Genomic DNA, 24,877 nt, shown 5'->3' on the forward strand with positions numbered 1-24,877 from the left:
CGAGCCCTGGTCCGGGAAGATCCCTCATGCCACGGAGCAACTAAGCCCGTGCGCCACAACTACTGAGCCTGCGCTCTAGAACCCAGGAGCCACAACTACTGAGCCTACGTGCCACAACTACTGAAGCCCGCGTGCCTAGAGCCCGTGCTCCACAACAAGAGAAGCCACCGCAATGAGAAGCCCGCGCACCGCAGTGAAGAGTAGCCCTCGCTCACCACAACTAGAGAAAGCCCGCGTGCAGCAACAAAGACCCAACGCAGCCAAAAATAAATAAATTTATAAAAAAAGATACCATATTGATGTCCATCATCTCCCTTGGCACCCAACCCTAACCCTGTTATTGAGTATTTAATCCCCATTCTACAAATGAGGAAACTGAGCCCCAAGAAGCTCCTGAGCTGTCCAGAGTAATAAACAGCCATGAAATGGCAGAGGTAGAAATTCAAGAGTTCTGGTGTTCCTCCAACTTTGCAAGTAACAGGTGAGATCGTGAACACGGGATGGCTTGTATCCACGTGGTGTCTACTGTTGGCCAAACCTTTATAAATATTTTCTCATCTATTCCTCACGGTAGCCCTGAAAGGAGGTGCCAGGATCCCAGTTTTCAAAAAGACAACCAGGAGGCTCAGGTTGCTTGAGGAACCTGCCCAAGGGCAGGCCTCTGTCGAGAGAGGGTGGAGACCCCTGCCCAAGGCTGCTTAAGCTCTGGGGTGTCTTCCCCTCTACCACGCTCAGTGGTCTCCATGAGCTGGTCATCAACATGGTCCTGGAACAGCCAGTGGGACCACCAGGCCTGACCATCCACGTCTGCACGGCCAAGTTCAGGTGGGGTACACAACATCTTCAAATGTCTACACTCAAAGAGACCCAAATGTGTGGCCTGGAGGAAGGCTTTAACAGTGACGAAGACAGGTGGTGGGTCTGAATGAAGGGGAGGGGGGGAAAGGAGGTGTGTCACCCCCACGTGGACCACTCCACCCCTAAGAGGAAGCCCACCTAAGTGAACATTTTGGGGCGTGCAGGCTCAGAAACAGCCGCCCACGATGACAGCACGAGGGCCGCCAGAGACCACCCCCCCACCCTCTCCATCACCTCTTGACTTGCTCCAGATCTAAAGAATCTCGTGTTCCCATTTAAGATTTACATCTCCTCTGCTCTCAAATATGTGAGTGTTTTTCTTTACCGCTGCTGCAGTTTTCCAGATGGGACCATCTGTGCCCAGAAAGGGCAGTTCCTCATTCTGGAAATGCCATTCCAGGGCCTTCAGGTATTTTGAAGTGAATCTTTGCAGCTCTAGGAACAAACTCTTCAAAATGAAGCTGGTGTTAAAATTCCTTTCCCATGAGGTAATGCAGGCAACTTTACAGCGGTGATTTTTCACCCCTGGCTGCCCATGAAAATCGCCTGGGGAGTTTCAATCTTTTTGATGGCTAGACTGCACCCCCAGATCAAACAAATCAGACACTTTGGGGCAGAACTGCAGACATCAGAATGGTTTAGGTTCCCCAGGAGACCCCAGGGCACAGCCAAGTTTACGACCATTGCTTTGCATCAGCGCTTGAGCCTGGGTGAGAAATCTCCTGGGGGGTGTGAAGCCACACTTCCTGGTTTCAGCCCCAGATATTCTGATTCTGCAGGTCCGGGGTAGGCCTAGGATTCTGCATTTGTAGCAGGTTCTGGGGTAACTCTGATGCTGCCAATCCCAGAACTTGAGTAGCACGTGCTTGAGACCCAAGAGCAAAATATGCACTTGAACTCAGACCCAATTAGGTTTTTTTTTTTTTTTTTGGAGGGGAGGGGAGACGAGTAACAAGCCATTGAAAGAGTTCTGGGAACTCTAATAAAGACATATTTCAGCCCTGCCGTCTCAAGTTGGTGATATTTTACCAAGACCAAATTCTACCACCTGTAACACGGCAATCCTGACACTCATGTGCTGAGAGTTGACACTTCTTCCTTCCTTAGAAGGGCCCATCCTGCTCAAGTTGTTAAGAAGCTATACAGCAGAAACGAACACAACACTGTAAAGCAATTATACTCCAATAAAGATGTTTAAACAAAAAAAGAAAAGAAATATAAGAGTGAGAGAGATCCCTACTCCCCCCCAAAAAAAGAAGCTATAAAGTCTCTGTTCTGACAACCGACCTCACCTTTAAAAACCACAGTCCAGACAGGAAGGCGGTGAATAAGATTCATGGGGCCTCATAAGGAGCAACCATAAATTAGACCTTGTCTTTGCAAATGACTAAGCTCATGCTTGTCCCGCTTATCGGGGACAAGCCTTGGGAAAGAACTAATGAGGGAAATACCGAAACTGTAGTGGATGCTGTTGGCGCCCTGCCCGCCTAGACCCCCTTTACCAATCGGGCATCCATGCCCCTGCTGCTACGAGTGCTGGCTGCCAAAAGCTCACATCTGCCCCCTTCTCTGGACAACCCAGGAAGCTATGCCCTCCCCTGGGAGCAGATGCACTGCTCATGGACACACTGATACAGAGTGTAGGACAGGGCTTCTTGCCTCAAGGTGGGACGCGTCTGGGGTGCTAGTCCCACTTCAGAGCTCCCTGAGGGGTCAGGCAGAGGCGACACCCCTGCTGACCCCACATCTTTGCCTGGCTTCCTCCCCATCCCATCCTATAAGCCCTGTCTCTGGCTCTGTTTCTAGAGAATCCAACCCAAGAAAGAACCTGATGAGATGAATAGAACCATGATTTCTAAGACAGATGTCTGCATGCAAATTGTGAAGGTGGGCAAAGGATGAGTGGCTTATAAAAGATAAACCACGGAGTAGGAGACTCAGGAGATGGTCACAGTGGGAAGGCTGGCACCTGAGACCTGGCCAGATCCCTTTTTAAGCTTTGTCTGAAAGTGGCAAATAACATCTCATGAATGGATGCTAATGAAAGACTTAGGAAACAGAACGTTCACAGCCTTAAAATATCATCCCATGGATTCCTTATCCTGAAGAGGAGAAGATGACCTGACAGTGGAGGAACCTAGGAGACATCTCCCTGACCAAGCGATCAGGGTCAACATCTCCAGCACCTGACATGGTACCTCTGACCTCTGATGCTCTGAGAAGGTTATAACACCACCTAGTCCTCCGGCCCCCAAATGTATTTAACGTGAATCCACATGGGAGGAAACAGACAAATCCAAATTCAGGGACTTCTGCAAAACCACTGGCCTGAGCTCTTCAAAATGTCAGTGTGGTGAAAGATTATTTAAAAAAAGAAACTGTGGGTTATTGTAGATAAAAGGAGACTAAACAGATGTGACAACCATGTTGAGTGCACGGAATTGATCACATATGGCCTCAGAATAAAAAGCAGCTATAAAGAACAATTGGGGGCTTCCCTGGTGGCGCAGTGGTTGAGAATCTGCCTGCCAATGTAGGGGACACGGGTTTGAGCCCTGGTCTGGGAAGATCCCACATGCCACGGAGCAACTAGGCCCGTGAGCCACAATTACTGAGCCTGCGCATCTGGAGCCTGTGCTCCGCAACAAGAGAGGCCGCGATAGTGAGAGGCCCGCGCACCGCGATGAAGAGTGGCCCCCGCTTGCCACAACTAGAGAAAGCCCTCGCAGAAGAAACGAAGACCCAACACAGCCATAAATAAAATTAAAAAAAAAAAATTCTTCTTAAAAAAAAAAAAAATGAGCTAGGCTCATTTCATCTTAAAAAAAAAAAAAAAGAACAATTGGGAATATCTGAAAAGGGTATATATTAGATAACACTGTATTGATATTTAATCTCCTGACTGTGATAGCTTTATTATGGTTTGTAGGAAAATGTTCTTGTTCTTAAGAGATGCATGAGATGCATACTGAAAAATTTAGAGGCAAAGTGTGAAAATGTTGGAAATTAAGTGCCAAATGATCAGCCCCTCATGCCCTTCCACCCCCTCAAAAAAAGGGAAAAATATAGAGGTAAGGAAAATGTGGTAAAATTTCAACAACTGGTGAGTATGGGTGAATAGTACTCTTCTTGCAGCTTTTCTGCAATTTGAAATTTCTCAAAATAATAGGTTGGGGAAAATGGGATGGGAAAATATATAGCATCTCACTGGGCTTTTATGAGCATAGGATTCATTTATTTATTCAACTATTACTACTATTTCCAAGTGTCTAGGCCCACTTTCATGAGGAGATGAAGCTCAATTATGGATTCAGTGAGACCTGCACCCACATGTGAAAATACTGGGCAAAGCACAGAATGCCCCACAAACCTAAGGTGCCTCCAGGGGCAGAGAACAAACACTGGAAAACTCAGACAGTATGTGCTCCCATTCCAACCAACCCGGGCCTCAGGGCTCTACAGCAGATGGGTGGCAACTACACGCGCTCTGGCGGGGGCAGGGCTCTCTAACATTCTGGTCACACTCAATTTAAGACTCTTCAGAGTGTGGGATGTGAGTGGCCTTTCCACTTGGCTGTATTCCCGTCATTCCCGGGACCAGGCGTTGGTAGCCTAGGCAGGTGCAAGAAAAAGTGATGGCAGCCCGTGCATCCTAATGCAGGACGGGCAGAAAGACCTGATCACAGAATCAGATTCAGCTCAGAGAAACCACAAACTTGCAGCAGTGTCCCCAAGGGATGCTTTCTTGTCCTCCTAATCCAGAACCCCAGAGGACGGCCCAGTTCATTGAGGCAGCTTCTAAGGTCCAGGGTCTAAACCAAAGTATATTCAGAAAGGCTCCCTTGTCCCTCCCAGTACACCACTCCCTCTCCCCAGCTCCAGCCCAAACAACACATTACTTTACAGTTAAGTCTTTTTTTTTCAAATAAAGACAGGCAATTAAGAAAGCAATACATAAAATACAGGAAACTTTGATGTGAAGTTGTTTTAGTGCAGTCGATACACTCGACAACCTTCTGTATACAAGAATCCTAGCTCAGCTGTCGAATAGCAGAAATGAACTTTAAGGGAACTAGATACAAGGCAAAATGCCCAACTGTTCCTCTCAACAAGGGTGGCACACGTCCATCTGGCGAATGGGTCTCAGCACGAGTGCAGTGCTCTGGAGGGCTCTGTCCTCAGTCAGGACATGGGGACAAAACAAGTATACAGAAAAAACAGAAAGCCCTCCAAACCTTTCCTGTGTGCATTAGAAACACATCATGAAGCTGAACAACTACATTTTTTAAATGGATAATTTATATCAACACCTACGATAAGATGTACTTGATTATTTTTTAAGGACAAAAGTTATTTCAATTAAATATTTTAAATGTGCTAAGACTTTTCCTTTCTAGAGCAGAGTGTCATATCACAGTTCAATGAGAAAAGAGACAGGTTTAGTCGATTAACAACTTCAGAAAACCTCTCGTAGAATGAATGGCAAGTGCCCTGAGGAATTATATCTATATAATTATATGATATATATATAAGGTGGGCTCCCAAACCAGATTCCATGGCTCCCTGGCTCGCTCTGTGTGTTTGCATGGAAGAGAACAATGCACCTTTGCACAAACCCTATCCCATCTACCTTGGAATTCACTACCTTTGCAATCTCCTTCATGGAAAAGCCGTCCTTATATTTTAACTAGGTTTTCTGCTTTGCCTCTACTAACAGAACTAGTGGGCTCTGTAAGTTGAGTCATGTGGAGACATGTGGATGACTAAGTCTGCAGGATTATTTGGAGGAAGGATTATCACAACCCCCTAAAGTACACCTTGGCTTTCGGCCTTTGTCCCCTTCTTCCCTACTCCTCAATTCCTTGCCCCACGCACCACCCTCGATCTCCTCTATCAGGCTTTACAAAAGGCAGTTCTCTTCATGGAAGCAGTACCCTGCCCGCTGTGCCTGGTCTTTTCAGGCCAATTCTGGCGTTGGATGTGGGGCTGAGTAATTCACAAGGGCCGCCTTGTGGGATCTGAAGGGGTGAGAGACAGGCTCTACCTGGGTCTTACCTCCCAGGCCCTACCTGGATTTCCAGCAAAGATAACTCTCAGGGAAGACTCAGAGCTCTTCCTGCAGCCCGAGGGCTGGTTCCCTGAAAGTCACCAGTGGACCTTCCAGACCTTTAAGAAAACTAATAGTTTTTCCTTGCTTACACTGTAAAGGCCTAATAAACAGTCAGAGGATGAATCAAGAGAAACAGATGGGGCTGACTATTATCAATAAGATGCTAACGTCGTCAATAAAACAAAACAAAAACAAACAAAAAACAAGGGCAGAGCCCAAGGTTCCAAGTTGCTTTTGCCTAGGACTTAATTATGGCTTAAGATTCATCTCATTGCCTATTTGCCTCACATAAAGAGCTGAAGTCCTGCTACAAAGCAAAGAACTCAAAAACAAAACAAAACCCTACCTGTTAGGATAGAATAATTTTGATATTTTATAACTTTTCAATGGTTTATTAAAAGTTGACAGTAATTCCAAAAGAGTGCTGGATACACTAAGGTAGTACATGGAAGCACAGTTTTTATTTTAATGTCCAGTATTTAATATAATAGTTACATGTATTTAGTGTAATTCCCAATTATGGTGGGGATATTTACTTTTTTCCCCATTTTTTATTGTGGAAAAATACACATGACATAAAACTTACTATCCTAACCATTTTTAAGTGGTATTAAATACATTCGTATTGTTGTACAACCATCAGTACTGTTAAAAAAGAAACAACAGGTCCCAAATGGAGTCACTTGTGCTGAGCTCATCAAAACTTACTACCTAACCTAAGTACGGTTTCAACCTTCCCCAGGAATGTGACCTTTAACCAGCCAGCTTGAAATTTCCTTGTAAGCACTAATAATATATTCAGCCTGAGAGACCCCTTCCTTTCCCTTAGGAGGGTGACCTTGCCAAAAACAACGAATTCTTTGCTAATAATTTCATGTTTCCATTTCCTCTCTACCTTAAAAAACCTTTCCTTTTCTGCAGCTCGAGGGAGCGCCTTTCTCCTGGCTAGATGGGAGGCTTCCTGATTTGAGAATTGTCCAATAAAGCCATTCATGCTCAGAACTGTTTTCCTCTTGCAAATCTGAAGCTCTATACCTGTTAAACAGTAACTCACATTCCTCCCTTCCCCCTAGTCCCTGGAAACCACCCTCTACTTTCTGTCCCTATGAATTTCACGACTCTAAATACCTCATATAGGGACTTCCCTGGTGGCGCAGTGGTTAAGAATCCGCCTGCCAATGCAGGGGACACGGGTTCAAGCCCTGGTCCGGGAGGATCCCACGTGCCATGGAGCAGCTGAGCTCCATGCATCACAACTACTGAGCCTGCACTCTAGAGACTGCGAACCACAACTACTGAGCCCACGTGCCGCAGCTACTGAAGCCCATGTGCCTAGAGGCCGTGCTCCACAATAAGAGAAGCCACCGCAATGAGAAGCCCACACACCACAATGAAGAGTAGCCCCCGCTCACCGCAACTAGAGAAGGCCTGTGGGGAGCGATGAAGACCCAACGCAGCCCAAAAAATAAAATAAATAAATAAATAGATAAATAAATAAATAATACCTCATAAAAGTAGAATCATGTGGCACTTGTCTTTTCATGACTGGCTTATTAAATTTATTTTTAAATAAATGTAACAAGTGAGTCAATTTAAGGAAAAATATGAGGTAGATGAAGAGTAAAGATGGTACATGAATAAGTGAAAAATCGTGGCACAATCAATGCAGCTTGGGCTGAGACAGTTCAAATGAGACAAGAATATTTTTTCCGTATTAATCTTCACAAACCCTTCTCTCAGTTTCAAGGGGGAAGGTCATCCTGAGAAAAGCATCTATTTGCCCCTGCTCAGCCCCCTCCTTGCCCACGTTCAAGCTGTCCTTGAGTGTTCATAACTGACTCCGACCCGCCTGTCAAAACCAGGCTCAAATCCTGTCCCCAGTGCCCCACCCCCCGACCCGGGCTCCTGCGGCTGTGCTGAATTCCTTCACCCACTGTTTATATGCCTCTGGGCTGCTCACCCCATTTTACTCTGTATCACACGTATGTCTTTCTAGACTGACTTCATCCCTTGGCCATACTCAGGCCTAACCCTGGGCAGGCGTGGAATAAATGCTTGCTCTGGGCATGATGGGGATGGGGTAGGAGGTTGATTCCTTGGGAGGGAGAAAGGGGAGAAGCTCAGTGGGCAAAGAGAAGTGGGGGACCCTGGGTCTCCATAGCTTCCGCCTGGGTCCCCACTGCACATCCTCTGACTCAGGCCTGTCCTCAGCCAGGCCCCGACAATAGAATCTGGCCACTGGTTCCTGTCTCAGGAGACAAAGGGTTCTTGTCTCTGTGTTTACCAGGAAATGGGTGGGGAGGGGAAGCAGAATATGCCACCCCAAAATACGCCACTTTAGCAAGTGGATTGTTTCAAGTTGAAGACTCAGCCCAACTGACTCAGAGAGAGCTACCTTCCCCTTAACTGCTTGAAAGAACTTGGATAGAGGCCTGGCCAGGAAGAGAGCTACTGGCAAAGGTGACCTTCCATAACAGAAAGACTTCTCTGCATCGCAGACACCTGTTTGCCAACACGTGCTCCTCTCACCTTCCTGTGAACTGTCTTCTCCTCTTTGAAGCCCCAGATCCCGAGCCCTTTCTTAGCTCAGGATGGCACAGAAGCCTTGTTTTCCTGACCGGCTTTGGGTTTCACGCCTTTGGGGCCCCTTTACATACAAAATTTGTTTTTCTCCTGTTAAGGTCTTATGTCGATTTAATTACTAGATCAGCTATAGAAGCAAGAGGGTAGAAAGGAAAGTTTTCCTCCCCTACAGCTGCAAAAATCACCACAGCCAGCAAGAGCCCCCTGGCCTCTGGCCATCTCAGGGCCTGGGGCGAGAAAAGCAGCAGCCCAAATCCTTCCAGGGCGACAAATCCAAACTTTTAGCAGCTCTGTCCTCACTGCTCGTGTGTTTCCCTCATGGACACCCCCTCCAGCCTCCCATTGAGCAGCAAGGGGTAGGCTTTGGGTGTAAAAGTCGTTGCTGAGTTTTGGTCTAGAATTGTACTTCCACATCTGCCAGACAAAGGGCATTGGTGCTGAGCTCTCCAATCAAGGCCCCCAAATACAGAATGCCTTCCCCACCACTGGGGATGAGACTTAGAATTCCAACCAAAGTGGCCGGATGTGCCCCAGCTGGTTGAGCACAGGAGGCATCGGGAGATCCTCCTGGCAGGAAAGCTACCTTTGGTAAAGGAAAGGAAAAACCCAAAGTGGGAACCTCATGCACACACCTCCTGGGGATGTACCATTCATTTATCAATGGATTCTCATTTACCCAGAATCAAACCCACCCACTTCGTGCACATGTGAAGGAGGCAATATCAAGATGCAATGTTTTGGAAGGCATGTGGACCCCGAACCTAGGGTCCGCCGAGCCTCATGATCTTCAGTGGTTTCGGGGGAAGACCATTTGTAGTCAAACCTGGATCAAAGCCTCAGTTGACTCTTTTTAACCGTGAGGCTTGGGCCCATTACTGCATGTCCTCCAGCCTCAGTTTCCCCATCTCTAAAGACGGATTCTTGTTGAAAAAAGGAATCTGTTACTAAAACAAACGAAATCTGAAAAGAGCTGAGTAGAAGAGCCTGGAACATCTTGAGAACTACGAGTAGATTCTGTTCAGTAGTTTCCAGGATGTCTCTTATTCTCTCCTAATTTTTAGAAATTCAGAAAAAGAAACAAGGCAATGTCTTTTCACTGTAGACTATTCAAAGACTATTCTACAGGGAATTCTGTGGCGGCCCAGTGGTTGGGACTCTGCGCTTCTACTGCAGGGGGCCCGGGTTCCATCCCTGGTCGGGGAACTAAGATCCCGCAAGCCACGTGGCATGGTCAAAAAAAAAAAAAAAATGTGAGCCTTCTTGAGGATGGCTCCCGGCAGGTGCCTCTAGCTGGGGTGTTCTCTGTCTATCATCAGGGTCGAGTCTCAGCCTGGACTCTGGTGCTTGCCATCCTCAACCTCCAGATGGAAAAAAGTAAGGATGAAAAGCTACTTCTCCTGATGTTCTTGTGTTGAAATTTCCAGGCATACCCTCCCTCTCGGGGAGCCTCCCTTCCTCATTCTGCCCGTGTTGAGCCTTTAGCTTCACTCCAGCCTAACAGAACCTCTTCACATGATGTCACCTCAACCAGCTGCAAAGGCAAGAAAGATGCACCCGGACACGGCCCTCCAGAGGGCTCAGCCTTCCAGCTACAAGAGGCCAGGGCAGGGTTGTCTTCAGAATTAAGGACCAGACAGAAGTCGGAGCCCTGCGTCCACCCTGGCCTTGCTCTTGGAGCAGTAGATCCTTGCCGATGTATCAGAAGGAATCCAAACACACCCCAAATACCAAGAAGTGGCCAAGATGCCGGGCTTGGTGGGAAATGAATCAGGACATCAATAGGTTCTAGAAAAATGTTAGCAGAAAAAGACTCCTCTGTAGAGAGACAGAGAAAACAACAACTCATCCCAAAGAGAGCCATCTAATAAAAATTTCTGGCAAAAGGACCAATTCCAAATTTTGCTAAACACACACACATATGCGTATATACAGCAAACAAAAATTTCCCAGAAAATCTTTAACTTCAGAAACACCTAGTAGTCCAATGACTACTAGGTGTAGTCCAATGTAATTTCAGAAACACCATTGTTGTCCAATGACTTCCTAACACTTTCAATTGTGTAAACATTTCTTTAGAATTTGCAAAGCTGAATAAAACCCCTCCTCTGTAGTGTTGCAGTCTGGAGGAGAAGGGGGCCCTACTTCATCCTGGCTACACATGGCTCCTTTCTTGGTTTATAGCAGAGAAACAGCCAGGTGAGTGGAGGAAACTCGGACTTCCCCCGACCCGAGATGGGAAAAGTGATGGGCAGAGGCCTGGGGGATGGGATATTCTTGTAAGGACCACTGCCAGTGTTGCCAGGGAAATTAGAGGCCATCTATTGAATAGTTTAAGGGAAATTAGAGGCCATCTATTGAATAGTTTATTTCCTTCTTTGAGGTCAAAACGCTAGAAATTGATAGCACTGGGCCCAGTCCTGACTTGTGCAGTTTCCCTATACCACGAAAATCGATATTTTCATTCCTCAAGGCCTTTTTGTCCCCTTAAACTCTGCAAGGAAAAAGATGAACAGATTTTGGGTCACGGGCTTTATTCCTCAAGGGCTGCTGCTTTCTGGGGGAGGAGGCCTCAACTTCCTCAAAAAGATTTCTAAAAGCACGTGGTAGGAGGATTTTTGTGAAAAGTCTCCATCTACTGAGGACCAGTTGGAGAGAACAGCACAGAAAAGGGAACATTTCCCCTTCGGGGAGGAGGCCCTGCCATTTTCACAAGAGGAGAAGGATTTGGTGACTTTTTTTGCTTATGAACTTCCTGCCGTCATCTCTCCAGTGAGAGATGAAAAGGGCAGATATGGGCCAGAGCTGGCAGGGGCCTCCACTCGTTCCTGTAAAACTAAGAAAGGAACAAAGAACCTGTTGTCCTGGGCACCCTTGGAGCTGAAAACAGGAGCAGAAGCCAGGCCGGCTGGGTCTCGCCCGCTGACCCTGGAGCCCGGGCTGCGGCCAGTGCAGGGTTTCACGGAAAGGCAGCTCTCCTTTGGGTCACACCGCTGTTGTCTCCGAGCTGGACTAAATCACCACTGCATCTAACCGAGCAGATGTTTTGCGGCAGAGTCAACTACCAACGTAGCAGCCAGCCAGGGTCTGTAAAGGCCGAGATAGATCCAACTCCAAAGGATGCCACTGTCAAAATTGTGTGCCCAAGTGCAGTGTGGGCAGGGACGCCAGCCCCCGACAAAGATGGAATCAACTTCTAGGACACACTGTGCATTTCCAGGATGATCCAAAACGCCCTCGTAAGTCAGCGAAAATCATGCACGATCTACCACTTGGATGCACAGAAAACACTGGCGGGATATGCACCCAGGCAAAGAAATAAAATAGCCAACAAGCAATCAGAAGTGGCTCTAGGGCTTCCCCGGTGGCGCAGTGGTTGAGAATCCACCTGCCAATGCAGGGGACACGGGTTCGATCCCTGGTCCGGGAAGATCCCGCAGGCCGCAAAGCAACGAAGCTCGTGTGCCACAACTACTGAGCCTGTGCTCTAGAGCCCATGAGCCACAACTACTGAGCCCGCGTACCGCAACTACTGAAGCCCGCGCGCCTAGAGCCCGTGCTCCACAATGAGAGAAGCCACTGCAATGAGAAGCCCGTGCACCGCAACGAAGAGCAGCCCCCGCTTGCCGCAACTAGAAAAAGCCCACATGCAGCAACGAAGACCCAATGCAGACAAAAATAAATAAATTAATTAATTAATTTTAAAAAAAAAGAAGTGGCTCTATCTCAGGAGGTGGTTCATGGTAATACTTATTTTTATTTTTTGCACTGTGCTTTCTCCACAATGTACATGTTCTACTTTGCTAATCAAAAAAGAAATCCTTATACACACTACTATATGTAAAATAGATAACTAATAAGGACCTACTGTATATCACAGGGAACTCTTCTCAACACTCTGTAATGACCTATATGGGAAAAGAATTTTAAAAAGAGTGGATATATGTATAACTGATTCACTTTGCTATACAGCAGAAACTAACATAACATTTAAAATCAACTATACTCCAATAAAAATTAAAAAAAAAAAAAAAGAAATCTTACATGTTCTTTTTAAAAACCTTCCCCAATATCTCCAATCAAGATGGGCAAAACAGCTGTTTGGGGAACTTGTACTTACACTTGCTCACCTCATTCTTTAAGGCTGAGTTTCATCTTTCCTAAAACCACCTCCTACCTGGAATTATCTGCATCATCCCCAAGGTCCCCAGGACATCTGGCATAGTCCCCTATTACGTCCTCATTCCATTATATGATACTTGTTTACAATTCTTTCTCCCTTAAGTTGGGTAACTCTTCAGGCTCCCCTGAAGACTTATAGGTATTTTAGCAAATAGCACCCACTCAAGAAATATTTTCTGTAAATTGAACTTAATTGTTGCTACATTGGTAACAGTGTGAGCAAAGAGTTGGTCAATCCTCATAGAATTCCTTGACACACTGTTCCAAACAGTAGTGGTGCCTTGAAATCAGGAAACACCTTAAGGAACTGGGGGCAAATTGATCAAGCTAGTCATAGCAGAATATCCTTGGGACTTCCCTGGTGGCCCAGTGGTAAAGAATCCTCCTTCCAATGCAGGGTATGCAGGTTCGATCCCCGGTCAGGGAACTAAGATTCCACATGCCGCAGGGCAATTAAGCCCGCGCACCACAACTACTGAGCTCGCTGCCTCACCTAGAGAGCCCACGTGCCACAACTACAGAGCCCACGTGCTCTGGAACCCATGCGCCACAACTAGAGAAAAGCCCACGCACCGCAACAAAAGATCCCACGTGCGTCATCGAAAAACCTGCGTGCCGCAACTAAGACCTGACACAGCCAAATAAATAAATAAAATATTTTTTAAAAAAAAGAATATCCTCGATGAGCATGATAGGTAAATGTCTTATGGCAAAACGGTTACTGCTAATTATGAACAGAGCTATGTCCCTCCAAAGCACCCCACCTGTCCTGCTTCCACTGAAGGAAAGAGGGGCTGTGTCTATGGTGTCCCTTGGGGTGTTTCAGACAAATGGAGTTTCAACTGTTTTCAACCCGAGTCAAAGAGCTTCTCTATCCTGTTTGCCATCAGATATTCTTTGAGAAAGAATGTGAACAGGCAAGCACTGACAAATTAGAATTAGTGGAAATGTGCATTAACAATTCTTAGAAATAGATCATGTGTAAGACAGAGCCATAAACTTTGATGACAGCAAACATTTTTTAGAAGGGACCTAAGATACTGAAAGACATACCTAATATTCTGTAGCAAATGATTATTGTGAGCTTCCTGTGTCTGCTGCAGGAAGCAAACCAACCTTTTCGACAGGTGTGGCTGGTTCTAGGCGTGGCCTGCCCTCAGATGCCACAGCATCTGAACGAATGGCCTGAGGTACAGGCAGGTTTCCAGATATGGCAAAAGAGGAAAATATTTGTTCTGCTGGCTAACACTGCACACGACACAGACACTATGCAAGGAGACAAAATGCAAAGCGAGTTTTGCATCCAATGACTTGAACTTGCTTCCAAATGACCTCATGAATACATTCTCCAAGATCTTCAGAAGAGCAGAAGTAGCTATAAATCAGAGAAGAATAGTCAGTCTGTATGTGATGTTTCAAGAGAAAAAAAATGGAAAGGAATAATATGAAGTCACATTAAATTCTGTGTTTGAAGTTACCGATGTTGAGGACATGTATTTATTAAATATGGGAAACTGTATTAGAGGCAGATGTGTTCTGAGTTTAAAAGAAGAATTTAAATGCCCAAGGTAGCTGTATCAGATTTGGACACATTCAGTTCTTAGTTGTGATGCAACCAATGGCCTTGGTCAAATCAATTCATGAGATGCTAAATATTTCTGCATGTAAGTACTGAGCAAAGTAAAGGAAAAGAAGCTAAGAGATGGAGAGAATTTTGTTGGCAGTTTTTTTCTGCTGCAAGTTTATGATCTAAGATTCATAAGCAGAAATAGAAATAATAAAAGGTACATATTTTTTCTCATTATTTCTGGATTATTTTCTCTTTTCATCCGCTCCCCCAAATAATCCTTTCCATAACTTCACAGGTTTCATAAATATCACCCAATGAATTGGCTGTCAGCTCAGAATTCCCCAGGACTTTAGCCTTGAATCTAGACATATGAAAATGGTAAAAGGATGCTCTGTTAAAACTGGAGAGTCAGGGCTTCCCTGGTGGCGCAGTGGTTAAGAATCCACCTGCCAATGCAGGGGACATGGGTTCCAGCCCTGGTCCGGGAAGATCCCACATGCCGCGGAGCAACTAAGCCCGTGTGCCACAACTACTGAGCCCGTGTGTCATAACTACTGAGCCCGTGTGCCTAGAGCCCGTGCTCCTCAACAAGAGAGGCCAACGTAATGAGAAGCCCACGCACCACAACGAAGAGTAGCCCCTGCTCGCCGCAACTAGAGAAAGCCCGCGCGCAGCAACGAAGACCCAATGCAGCCAGAAATAAAATAAAAAACAAAACAAAACAGAAAAACTGGAGAGTCCCCACTTCTTGACTCCCAGAGCATTGAGATAAGCACTGAGTCACAACATACAGGTAATCACACCTGCCTTCATCCGTCATGGTTTCAGAAGCTCTACACCCACACATCCATCCAAATGGCTAGATTGAAAAAGTAGCTGATAGCACGTATAGATGAGAACAGAGCATTCAGAACTCCCACACACTGTTGGTGGAAGTGCAAATTGACAAAATGACTTTGGATAACTCTTGGGCACCGTTTATTAACGTTGAATATATAAGCATCCTACAGCCCAACAATTCACTCCCATATCCCTAACTGAAGCATGTCACATGTGTTCCCCAAAAGACATGCACAAGAATGTTCATCGCAGCATTATTCAAAATAGTCCCAAGCTGGAAACAACACAAATACCCATCAACAGTAGAATGGATACACAACTTGTGTTGTAGTCACAGAATGGAATACATGCTGTATGATTCCAGTCATATAAAGTTCAAAAACAGACAAAACTAATCGATGGCAATAGAAAGTGGTTACCTTGCCGTGCAGTGTTTAGAAGGGAGCCCCTGGGGGGCACTGAGAACGTTCTGTGTCTTGATCTGGGTGCTGTGCTGTGTTTACTTTGTGACAACTCATCTAACTGTGAACTGATGTGTGTGCTTTTTCTTCATCTTGTTTTACTCTGGTGGGACTTTCTGAAATGCAGCACTAAATGCGAGAGGGTTTCATTCAGAAGCCAGAGGGCAGCTAACAGGCCCTGGTTGTGCCTCTTCCCCAGACTGTAAGCCACCACTCTCCTCTTCCAAGCTTGTGTTCCAACCTCTAGCCAAGTGAAGAAGTGAAGGGCGGTACCAGGGGCGGGCAGTCTGAGTGTCTTGTGGTTTTGCTATCAATGCTGTTGCACAGCTGCTAAGAAGCTTGCAACTTCCCCAGGGACACAGAACCTTCCAGAAGTGGCCAGTGGTGGGGAACGACTGCTACCCCGTGGCATTGGGCAGGGCTGCCAAGGGAGTTTTGAATTCTGTGTGTCTGAACTGGGGGTGTAGAGTGATGGGGGTGGAGTTTCAGGAGCCTGGGCGCCCCCAGCCATCCACTTGGGCTGGAGTGTCCCAGTGAGGCGACAGCAGGAATGGGGGGGGGGGGTAAAGGAGGATAAGACGGTACACAGGGGCAGCGACAGCCATCGTGACCTGGTCCAGCCGGGATCCCCAGGGGGCCTGCACACCCAGCCGGAGCCTCTTTTTGTGAAGCTGTTTTGCTGGATCCCTCTTTCTACCTGAGGACAAAGGGATCTTTAGAGATGGGCCTCAGTCCAGAGGTGATGAGTCCAGGTGGGGATGCGGGTGGAGCTCTGGTGACGTGCCTGCCCAGAGACACTCTTCCCCCAACTGAAAAGGGACTGGGAAATCACGGGGGAAGGAGGGGAAAGTAAAAGCCTTTATTTTCCCATACTCTAGTCTTTGGGGGAAAGAGGTGGGGAGAAAGAGGAAATAAGCTGCAGCATTTGGAGAGAGCATCAACAAGAAACCCGTCATCCTCCTCCTGGCTTCCCGGATTCTCTTCAGTAAAACACCAGCAGAGGGCCTGGGGCAGAGCTAATCAGCTGCTCCCTTATTGGTAAACATTACAACAGCCCGTAACTCAGAACTGATGGAGGAAGCATGGCTGGAACATAGGGAGAAGGGGTTCTGGGCCCTCCCTCTGCTTTGCTAGGGAGGAAGCTTAAGGCCTATCACACATCTTCAACTTTTTATTTTTTTACGCACTAGCTGGGATCCCCTAATTGCTTTACAAGCGTGACATCTTGTTTCTGCAAGAGGCTTCTGATGCTTGAATACTTTTAGAATCTCCAAGGGGCTGGCATCTGTCATTTGTCCATTCACCAAACATTTACTGAGTGTATGCCATATGCCAGACACCATTCTGGGCACTGAAAACACAGCACTGAACACAGACCAAATCCCTCCTCTCACAGAGCTTACTTTCTAGTGCTGGGAGTCAGAAGACATATGATTAGGCAAGTGAATCTATGTCAGGTCTGTACACGTTCTACAAATTAAGATAAAGCCAGGGGCTTCCCTGGTGGCGCAGTGGTTGAGAATCCGCCTGCCACTGCAGGGGACACGAGTTCGAGCCCTGGTCCGGGAAGATCCCACATGCCGCGGAGCAACTAAGCCCATGCGCCACAACTACTGAGCCTGTGCTCTAGAGCCCGTGAGTCACAACTACTGAGCCCGCGTGCCGCAACTGCGGAAGCCCACACGCCTAGAGCCCGTGCTCTGCAACGAGAGAAGCCACTGCAATGAAAAGCCCGTGCACTGCAATGAAGAGTAGCCCCCGCTCGCCACAACTAGAGAAAGCCCACGTGCAGCAACGAAGACCCAACACAGCCAAAGATAAATAAATAAAATAAATAAATTTATTTAAAAAAAAAAAGATAAAGCCAGCTAAGGGGACAGAAGAAGGGAAGGTCCACGGGTGATCGCTTCCTGGAGGAAAGGCATTCCAGGCAGAGGGAACAGCAGGTACAAAGGTCGGAGGGCAGGAGCCTGCTTGGCCAGGAGCCGGGGTACTGGAGCAGACAGATGGAGGGGAAGACACTGTAAGAAGAGCCGGTGAGGCCGGGGAGGGGTCAGATCCCACAGGGCTGAAGGATTTTGGTTTTAAATGGAAAACTACTAAAGGGCTTTGAACGGGAGTGCCGTGACTTGGATTCAGAGGAAATAAAGTCAGAGCATCCTCTCTGCTGCTTAGATAACAGCCCAGAGAAGGTGGGTCGGTGATGATGAAGCAGAGGCACCAGGCAGGGGTCTACCGCAGTGGTGGTGAGGGGTGGTCTGACCCTGGGTCTATCTTACGGGTAGAGCTGCAAGGATCTGGAGGGGGAGGGGAAGGCGGTTATGAGAGAAGAGGCATCAGGGTTGATGCAAGGCCCTAACACCTGGAGGCAGGTTACCGGGATGGGGAAGACCAAGGAAGAAGCAGCTTTGTGAAGGGAAACCGAGGGCTCAGTCTCGGTCTTTGTAAGTTTGAGACGCCAAAGGTCAGGCTGAGTGGGCAGCTGGATGCAAACATCTGGATTCCAAGAGAGGACCAGCGTAGGGATGGATACAAGTTGGGAATCACCAACATACGGATAGGATCAAAGCCACAAGCCTGGATGAGATCGCACACGATGTTACCCTAGAGATCTCTCTGTAGACAACATATTGCGCTTACCACATGCCAACACTGTGCTAATAATAAGTCCTTTACAGCTATTGACTCAATGGTCCTAACAACTCGGAGGTAAAGCTCCGCCATTATCCCCATTTTTCTGATGTGGACACTAAGGCACTTACTCAGAGAGACAAGGGGACAGTGTAGAGGCCTCTGGGTACTCCAGGGTCAGGAGGGCAGGGAGACCAGGAGGAACCAGCCAGGACACTAGAAGCGGTGGCAGGTGAGGTGAGAGGAAACCAGGGAGCGTGGTGTCCCCGAAGCCCACAAGTGTCCCTGCAGGGGACAGGAGGTGGGAGCTGACCACTGGATGGAAAAAAGGGATATCTTTACTTTCACTAACCTGGTTCTGAAATTACTTTCCTCCCATTTCGAACATAGGCAACAAATCCCAGTAGTTCTCTCAGCCCCTGAGACTCTGTCACCAGCAGCGGCCCTAAGTGTCTTCACTGTCGGTGCAGAAGTACCATGTGTGCTCATCTCTGTTTCCAGACGACAGCAGTTCCTAGACCCACAGCCTCACTTGGCTTTTTAACGTGTCAGTAAAGAAGTACCTATGCTATGAAATCACACATGTTAAAAATCTGATCCTTGTATCCCAATACAACTGTTTCCCCTGTCAGCCTACATATTTTATATCATGCATTTAAAATATCCTGCGAAGGGGTTCATGACACCAGGAAAGGTTTAAAGATCTCCAGCTCATCTCAATATTGACCACAGACGAACAACCAAAAGCCACCGCAGGTGGGGAACAGCATCCTAACCTAGGGCGCCAGCTTGGCCCTTAACCTCGCATTCCACAAGCTAAGGAAGCCCGGACACTTCCTGATGACTGTGTCTGGGGCAGGTGAGGTTAGATCACAGCTCACACGCACCCTCACCGAGGACGATGCCACAAAGGAAGACGACTGTGATGCATCCCTGCGGCCACCAGAACGTGCCCAGCCCAGGTATGGGGGGATGGTGGGCAATTGCTTCTTCTCTCTACAGGGGTCTCACTTGAGACGACTCTGCTACCCCCACTCCTGCTCCTTCCCTCTCGTCTGCCCTTTGGGCTGCTCTGTGCCAGGCTGAGCTGCTGTTTGCCTGTGACCGCAGCTCTGCTCTGCTCTGCCTTCACTTTGGAAACAACTCAGAGCGCTCCTCATCATACCCCGCCCCTGTCATCTGGCTCTCCTGACTTCTCTGCTGGGCAAAACGAAGGGATTAAAACAAAGTCACTGTTCCACACTTCCAAACAATCAATGAGAGACCCCAGCACAGAAGCCACTGCCTCTTCAGGCTGGCTTTTTTTCCATGTCACAGGGGTCCCACATCAGCAGAACGAGGGTCATGATGGAGCTTTCCTTTATAGGGTAATTAGGAGACTCAATGAGTTGGCAGCTGCAATGCACTTAGAACAGTGGCTGGCACGTGGTAAACACCATGTACGTCGTTAAATAAAGACAATCTTGACTTTTCTGATTCCCACTTTAAAAAAACCAAGTAAAACGCCTTTTAAAATTCATAAATTCAGTGTTAACCAACATAGCATTCAAGAATAACTGACATTAACCTGGAAAAAAAAAGGTATGGTGGAATGCTTACAGTCATTCTTAAATTTGAAAAGCTTAAAGGAGATGTTAAGGGTAAAGAGAGATCCTCTGGCTAAAAGTTCCAGGGAGTTTGGAACTACTCTGAACATGGAGCAGAAAATCTCTAATCAAAGATCATTGTGCATTTGTCTAGTTTATGGGGAGAAAAATGAAACCACCAAAGCTGTTCACACCGAGATCAAGGGGAATCACAGAATGCCACGGGGAAGACCACCTGGTCTACCTCCGTCGTTTTTGTAGGAAGGAGAGGAAATGGCAGGCACGAGAATTTTCCACAGCTAAGGGGGAAATTCTCCAGAGACGCAGGATGTGGAAGTACCATCTCCCAGCTGCAGGGTGCCTCGCGGGGACTGCCAGCTCTCCCCTCCTCCACGGCAGGAACAAGTCCGGCTGGTTTGAAACTTGCCTGGATAACCAGAACCTGGTTCGCCTGCCTCTGCAGGACTCCTCCTGCCCGTCTCATGACTTGCAAGCAAAACCAACTCTGCAGATCTCACCCTTGCCCTGCACCAGGCAACCTCGACTTCATTTCCCGAGAAAAGGGGGAAGCTGATAATGAATCTGGCCTCCGGGGCACCAAGTGTCCGTGCCGTTTTTGTATTGCTTATGCTCTGTTGTTCTTGCTAGAAATGAGCTAGAGCCTCCAAGAGCTGGAAGAGGCTTGGGGGATCTCCTCCAGCCTGCCCCCCCACTCCAACCTCTGCACCCCCATTCTGCAGAAAAAGCCAGTCCCTAGCTACCTACCTAGACCACGTGCAATGTGCACACATTATAACACATCTAACCAGTGCCTTCCTTAATCACTCACAACCACATCCGATTTCCAATACGCTGGGCTGGATCGCATGTCAGGCTAAGGGCCACGGAAGGGGCTGGGGTTTTTTCTGACCTGAGAATGCAAAACGAGTCCATCCTCTTTTGTGCTCCCTTTAAACCTTCTGGAGACTGACACGGGCTACACTGAATTCTATTTTGCACACGGAGGATCCCACTGCGTTACGGTTTCCATCATTGTGAGTAGGTGGATGTGACAGACAGAACTTTAGCTTTCCAGGTTCTGATGCCAGGCGGAATGGAGAAGGTGTAAAATTCAAGTGCCTTCACAGGGATTAACGGGAACCCGGACAACTGGTTCCTAGGCCACTCCCACCTCCTACAGAGAGCTTCTTCTGGAGCGGCTACCACACCCCCAGCTCCCAAACCTGAGGGGTGACCGGAACGGCAGTCCTCGTGGCTAAACAGGCTCACGTCGCCCCCATCACGCGCCCGACGCCTAATCGCCTCGGTCACCTGTGGGCTTCTGTGGGTCCCAGGCCATTTTCCAGGCTGACATCTGTCTGCACCATCTCCTGTTTCAGTTCTCCAATCTCCGAGGCGATTGTGTCAATGAGCTATTCAAAGACAAAAATAGTGTGACGTCAGGAAGTGGAAGAGGCGTGTGCAGAGCTGGGCAGCTTCAGCCACAGCAATAGGAGCACAGAGATGACCACCTTTTTTTTTTTTTTTTTTTAAATACTGGCTTTGTGAATTTCCTTTACCCAGCCCGGGGTTGGGGGGCAAAAAATAGAGAGGGAGGGAGCAGCTTCTTAGAAAGAGGAAGAACTTAGGTTTCGGTATTGCCCTAAGAAAAAAATATTGACACCCAATTTGGCTTCTCAACATGACTACAAAGAGGAATAAATAAATCTTGGCAAAACCAGGCCTCAAAATTCATATTGCCAAAGTGAAAACTCCTAAAGGATGCCCTGGGTTAAAATGTATACCATCCTTATTCTGGTTACAGAAAGAAGCCTATTTCAAAGATATATACACTTGGCAAATCAATTTCCAATGGCTTTCCATTTATTTCTCGTCTTATTCTTTGCTTTCTTTCTTTCTTTTTTTTCTTTTTTCTTTTTTTTTTTTTTTGATGAGCAGATTGTTAGGGGAAAGGGAAGAGAGAGGGTTGTGTGAGGCTGGGAGCAGGTGAGTGGGCAGTCAGGGAGCCACAGGGGGAAGAGATGGGCAAATGTGTCCTCTTCTTGGAAAAGACTTGTGTGGGCTCGCATTCCCCGCCCACATGCCTGGAAGAGGCTACATCTGACCCTGAAGTTTGGTGTGAATTCTTGAGCACCCCCATCTGCTCATTCAAAAGCATCTTCACTGGGCTTCCCTGGTGGCGCAGTGGTTGAGAATCCGCCTGCCAATGCAGGGGACACGGGTTTGAGCCCTGGTCTGGGAAGATCCCACATGCCGCGGAGCAACTAGGCCTGTGAGCCACAACTACTGAGCCTGCGCGTCTGGAGCCTGTGCTCCGCAACAAGAGAGGCCGCGATAGTGAGAGGCCCGCGCACCGCGATGAAGAGTGGCCCCCACTTGCCACAACTAGAGAAAGCCCTCACACAGAAGTGAAGACTCAACACAGTCAAAAATAAATATAAATTAATTAATTAATTAAAAAAAAAAAAAAAAAAAAGCATCTTCACTGGTGTTAACCAGGCTCTGCGCGTGTGGAACAGAGGCTCTCAAAGTGTCACTGCTCGTCCATTTTTTAAAAATGTAGTTAATTGTTTCATATAAATGTTACTTATGTCAACATGTAATCGATTATTGTTTTAAAATAAATATTTAAAATTTTTTCTTCATTTATTTCGTAATACAGCAAGTCCGCTACATACGAACGAGTTCCGTTCTGAGAGCGTGTTCGTAATTCAATTTGTTCGCTAAGTCCAACAAAGTTAGCCTAGGTACCCAACTAACACAATTGGCTATATACCGCTGCTTTTACGCTTGCTTCCGGACATCCTGGGCTTGAAATAAAGATACTGTACTACTGTACTCTATACAGTACTGTAAAGTACACAAAAGCACAACCACTTGTAGAGGATGCACGCACATGACGATGTACACCAGACACACGAACTAACGTATGTGATTGGACGTGCGAACGCACGTTTGAATCTTTGAAAGTTCGCAACTTGAAGGTTCGTATGTAGGGGACTTACGGTACAGCAGGTATCTGTAGATATAATACACATGAACACAAGCTGTTTGTAGGGCCCTTCATAATTTTTAACAGTGTGAAGGGGTCCTAGGATTTATAAAACACTTGAGAATCACTGTTTTGGCTAAAGACAGGTGTCGTCTTGCCTCAAGCAGCTTTCATACCACCCAGACTCAGGGAGAAATTTCATTTTGAGCCTAGAGACTGTTCCAAAATATTGACGTCCATCTATTCATTCATTCATTCATTCATAACTTTATGGCTACCCACTTCTTGCCATACACTGCAAGTGTAGAGTAGGGTTGACAATCCTCACGGAGATGATATTCTGGTGGGACACAGATCACAGCACTGAGCACTGAGACGTCCCAGAATGAAAAGAGAATCAAGTGATGCTGTAGGAAACAGCTAAAGGGCCACCCTAGCTATGGCGGGGTGGTCAGGACAGGTCTTCCAGGAAGTGATGGAGCCCTGAATGACAAGGGCGCCATGAAAAGATCAAGGGAAGAGCCATCCACACAGAGTCCCAGAGGTTAGGGAGGCATGTGGAAGGGTGCAGTCTGCCTGCGACCAGACCTTGTCCGCCTTCTAGACCACGGTACCCTTGGATTTGTGTTTTCAACTGAGAACCACTGGAGGGCTTTAGTGGGGGAATGGCATTTTATCTGTTTTATGTTCTAAAAAGATCCCCTTGGCTGTGGATTAGAGATGGTTTGTAAGGAGAAGCAGCAAAACTAGTTAGGAGGCAACTGCAATGGTCCAGCCAAGAGGTGATGGTGGCTTTGGTCAAAGTGGTAGCAGTGGAATTAGAAATTTGGGGGAATTTCTAGAAGAGGGGGAAAGAAGGGGGGAAATCCAGGAACAACTGGACACAGAAATTAATAGAAGTTGATGGGCTGAATGTGGCGGTGGGGAAAGAGAAGAATCAAGGACAACTCCTAAGTTGTTGGCTTGAGCAATTAGAGAGATGACAGTGCCCTTGACTGAGATGGGAAAAAATGGGGAAGGATTAGATTTGAGGAAGAAATCAAGCTGGACACTGTGCAGGTTGTTTTAACTGAGTTGCTTATTGGCCATCAATTAAATGTATTAAGTGGTTTTTGATATTAAGGGTGGAACAACTTGTACATTTGGAAGTCACTGGAATAGGTGTTAGTGTTTCAAAGTCCTGTGACAAGGAGAGATTACCTAAGGGGGCGGGGAAGTTAGAGAAGGGGCCCCAGCAAACAGCTCTGTGTACTCCCAATACTTAGAGGTCAGGAGACAGGAGACCAGTCAAGTCCATCCCCTTCGTGTGTAACTGGGGTGCAGGCTGTAGGTGGAGCTTCTGGAAGCACTGGGGCCTTGGGAGAGAAGACCAGGAGATCTTTTACACACAGTCCAGTGGCACAAATTAAAAAGTCTGACAATGCCAAATACTCGAGGACGTGGGAAAACAGAAACCCTCACGTGTTGCTGGAGGAGCATTTGGAGAGCACTTTGGAGAGTGATGTGCAGTATCTTGTAGAGCTGGAGATACACAGACCTCCTGCATACGTACTACATACGAGAGAAACTCGTGCACGTGCGTGCAGGGAGACCTTGAGAAGAATATTGGCTGTACCGCCATTTGTAAGAAAACCAAATTATAAGCACCTAAATGTCCATCAATTGGAGAATGGATAAATGGAGGGATAGAATACTACGTGGCAGTTAAAATTAATGAACCAGATTATATGCATCAACACATATATAGACATAAAAGCTCAAACAAGTTTTCATAAAAGCAAAAACAAAAAAGGTTGAAAAGGATTACATTCAGTATACGAGGTTTAAAACCAGGCAAAATTGTACTATTGAGGGTTTGTAGATATACACATAAATAAAGACAACTCCAAGATGAAGTACAGGGTCACCATCCTAAACCTCAGGAAGAGAAGTGGATGCAGGTGAGCACAGGTAGAGGGGCTCAACCTCTGGCAACTTTTCATTTCTTAAAGCAAAATGACAAAATGATGAGATCTGACGGAGCTAGTGATGTGTGTTTTAGTATCCTGTGTGATCTTCTGTATGTTT

The 24,877-nt window shown here is 47.0% G+C and overlaps 1 protein-coding gene across 4 annotated transcripts in view; it reads right to left on the reverse strand.

The window, feature by feature from the left end:
• The window catches only part of RIN2 (Ras and Rab interactor 2), a 112,620-nt gene that overhangs the window by 51,671 nt on the left and 36,072 nt on the right, over positions 1-24,877 (reverse strand). For 2 of the 4 annotated variants that reach the window (XR_014235518.1, XM_082359539.1), the window contains exon 2: positions 21,130-21,230. The exons of 1 other annotated variant lie outside the window; for it this stretch is intronic. Coding sequence is in view for 2 of the 3 variants with exons in the window: in XM_082359539.1 (XP_082215665.1) it covers positions 21,130-21,230 (101 nt within the window). In the remaining variant the exon portion in view is untranslated. Of the gene's footprint in view, positions 1-20,728; positions 21,090-21,129; positions 21,231-24,877 lie in introns of those variants that run through there. One more of the 4 variants, XM_082359540.1, reaches the window with a different exon arrangement.

This window comes from Balaenoptera borealis (assembly GCF_965194805.1).
Source record: "Balaenoptera borealis genome assembly, chromosome: 16".
Taxonomy (NCBI): Eukaryota; Metazoa; Chordata; class Mammalia; order Artiodactyla; family Balaenopteridae; genus Balaenoptera; species Balaenoptera borealis.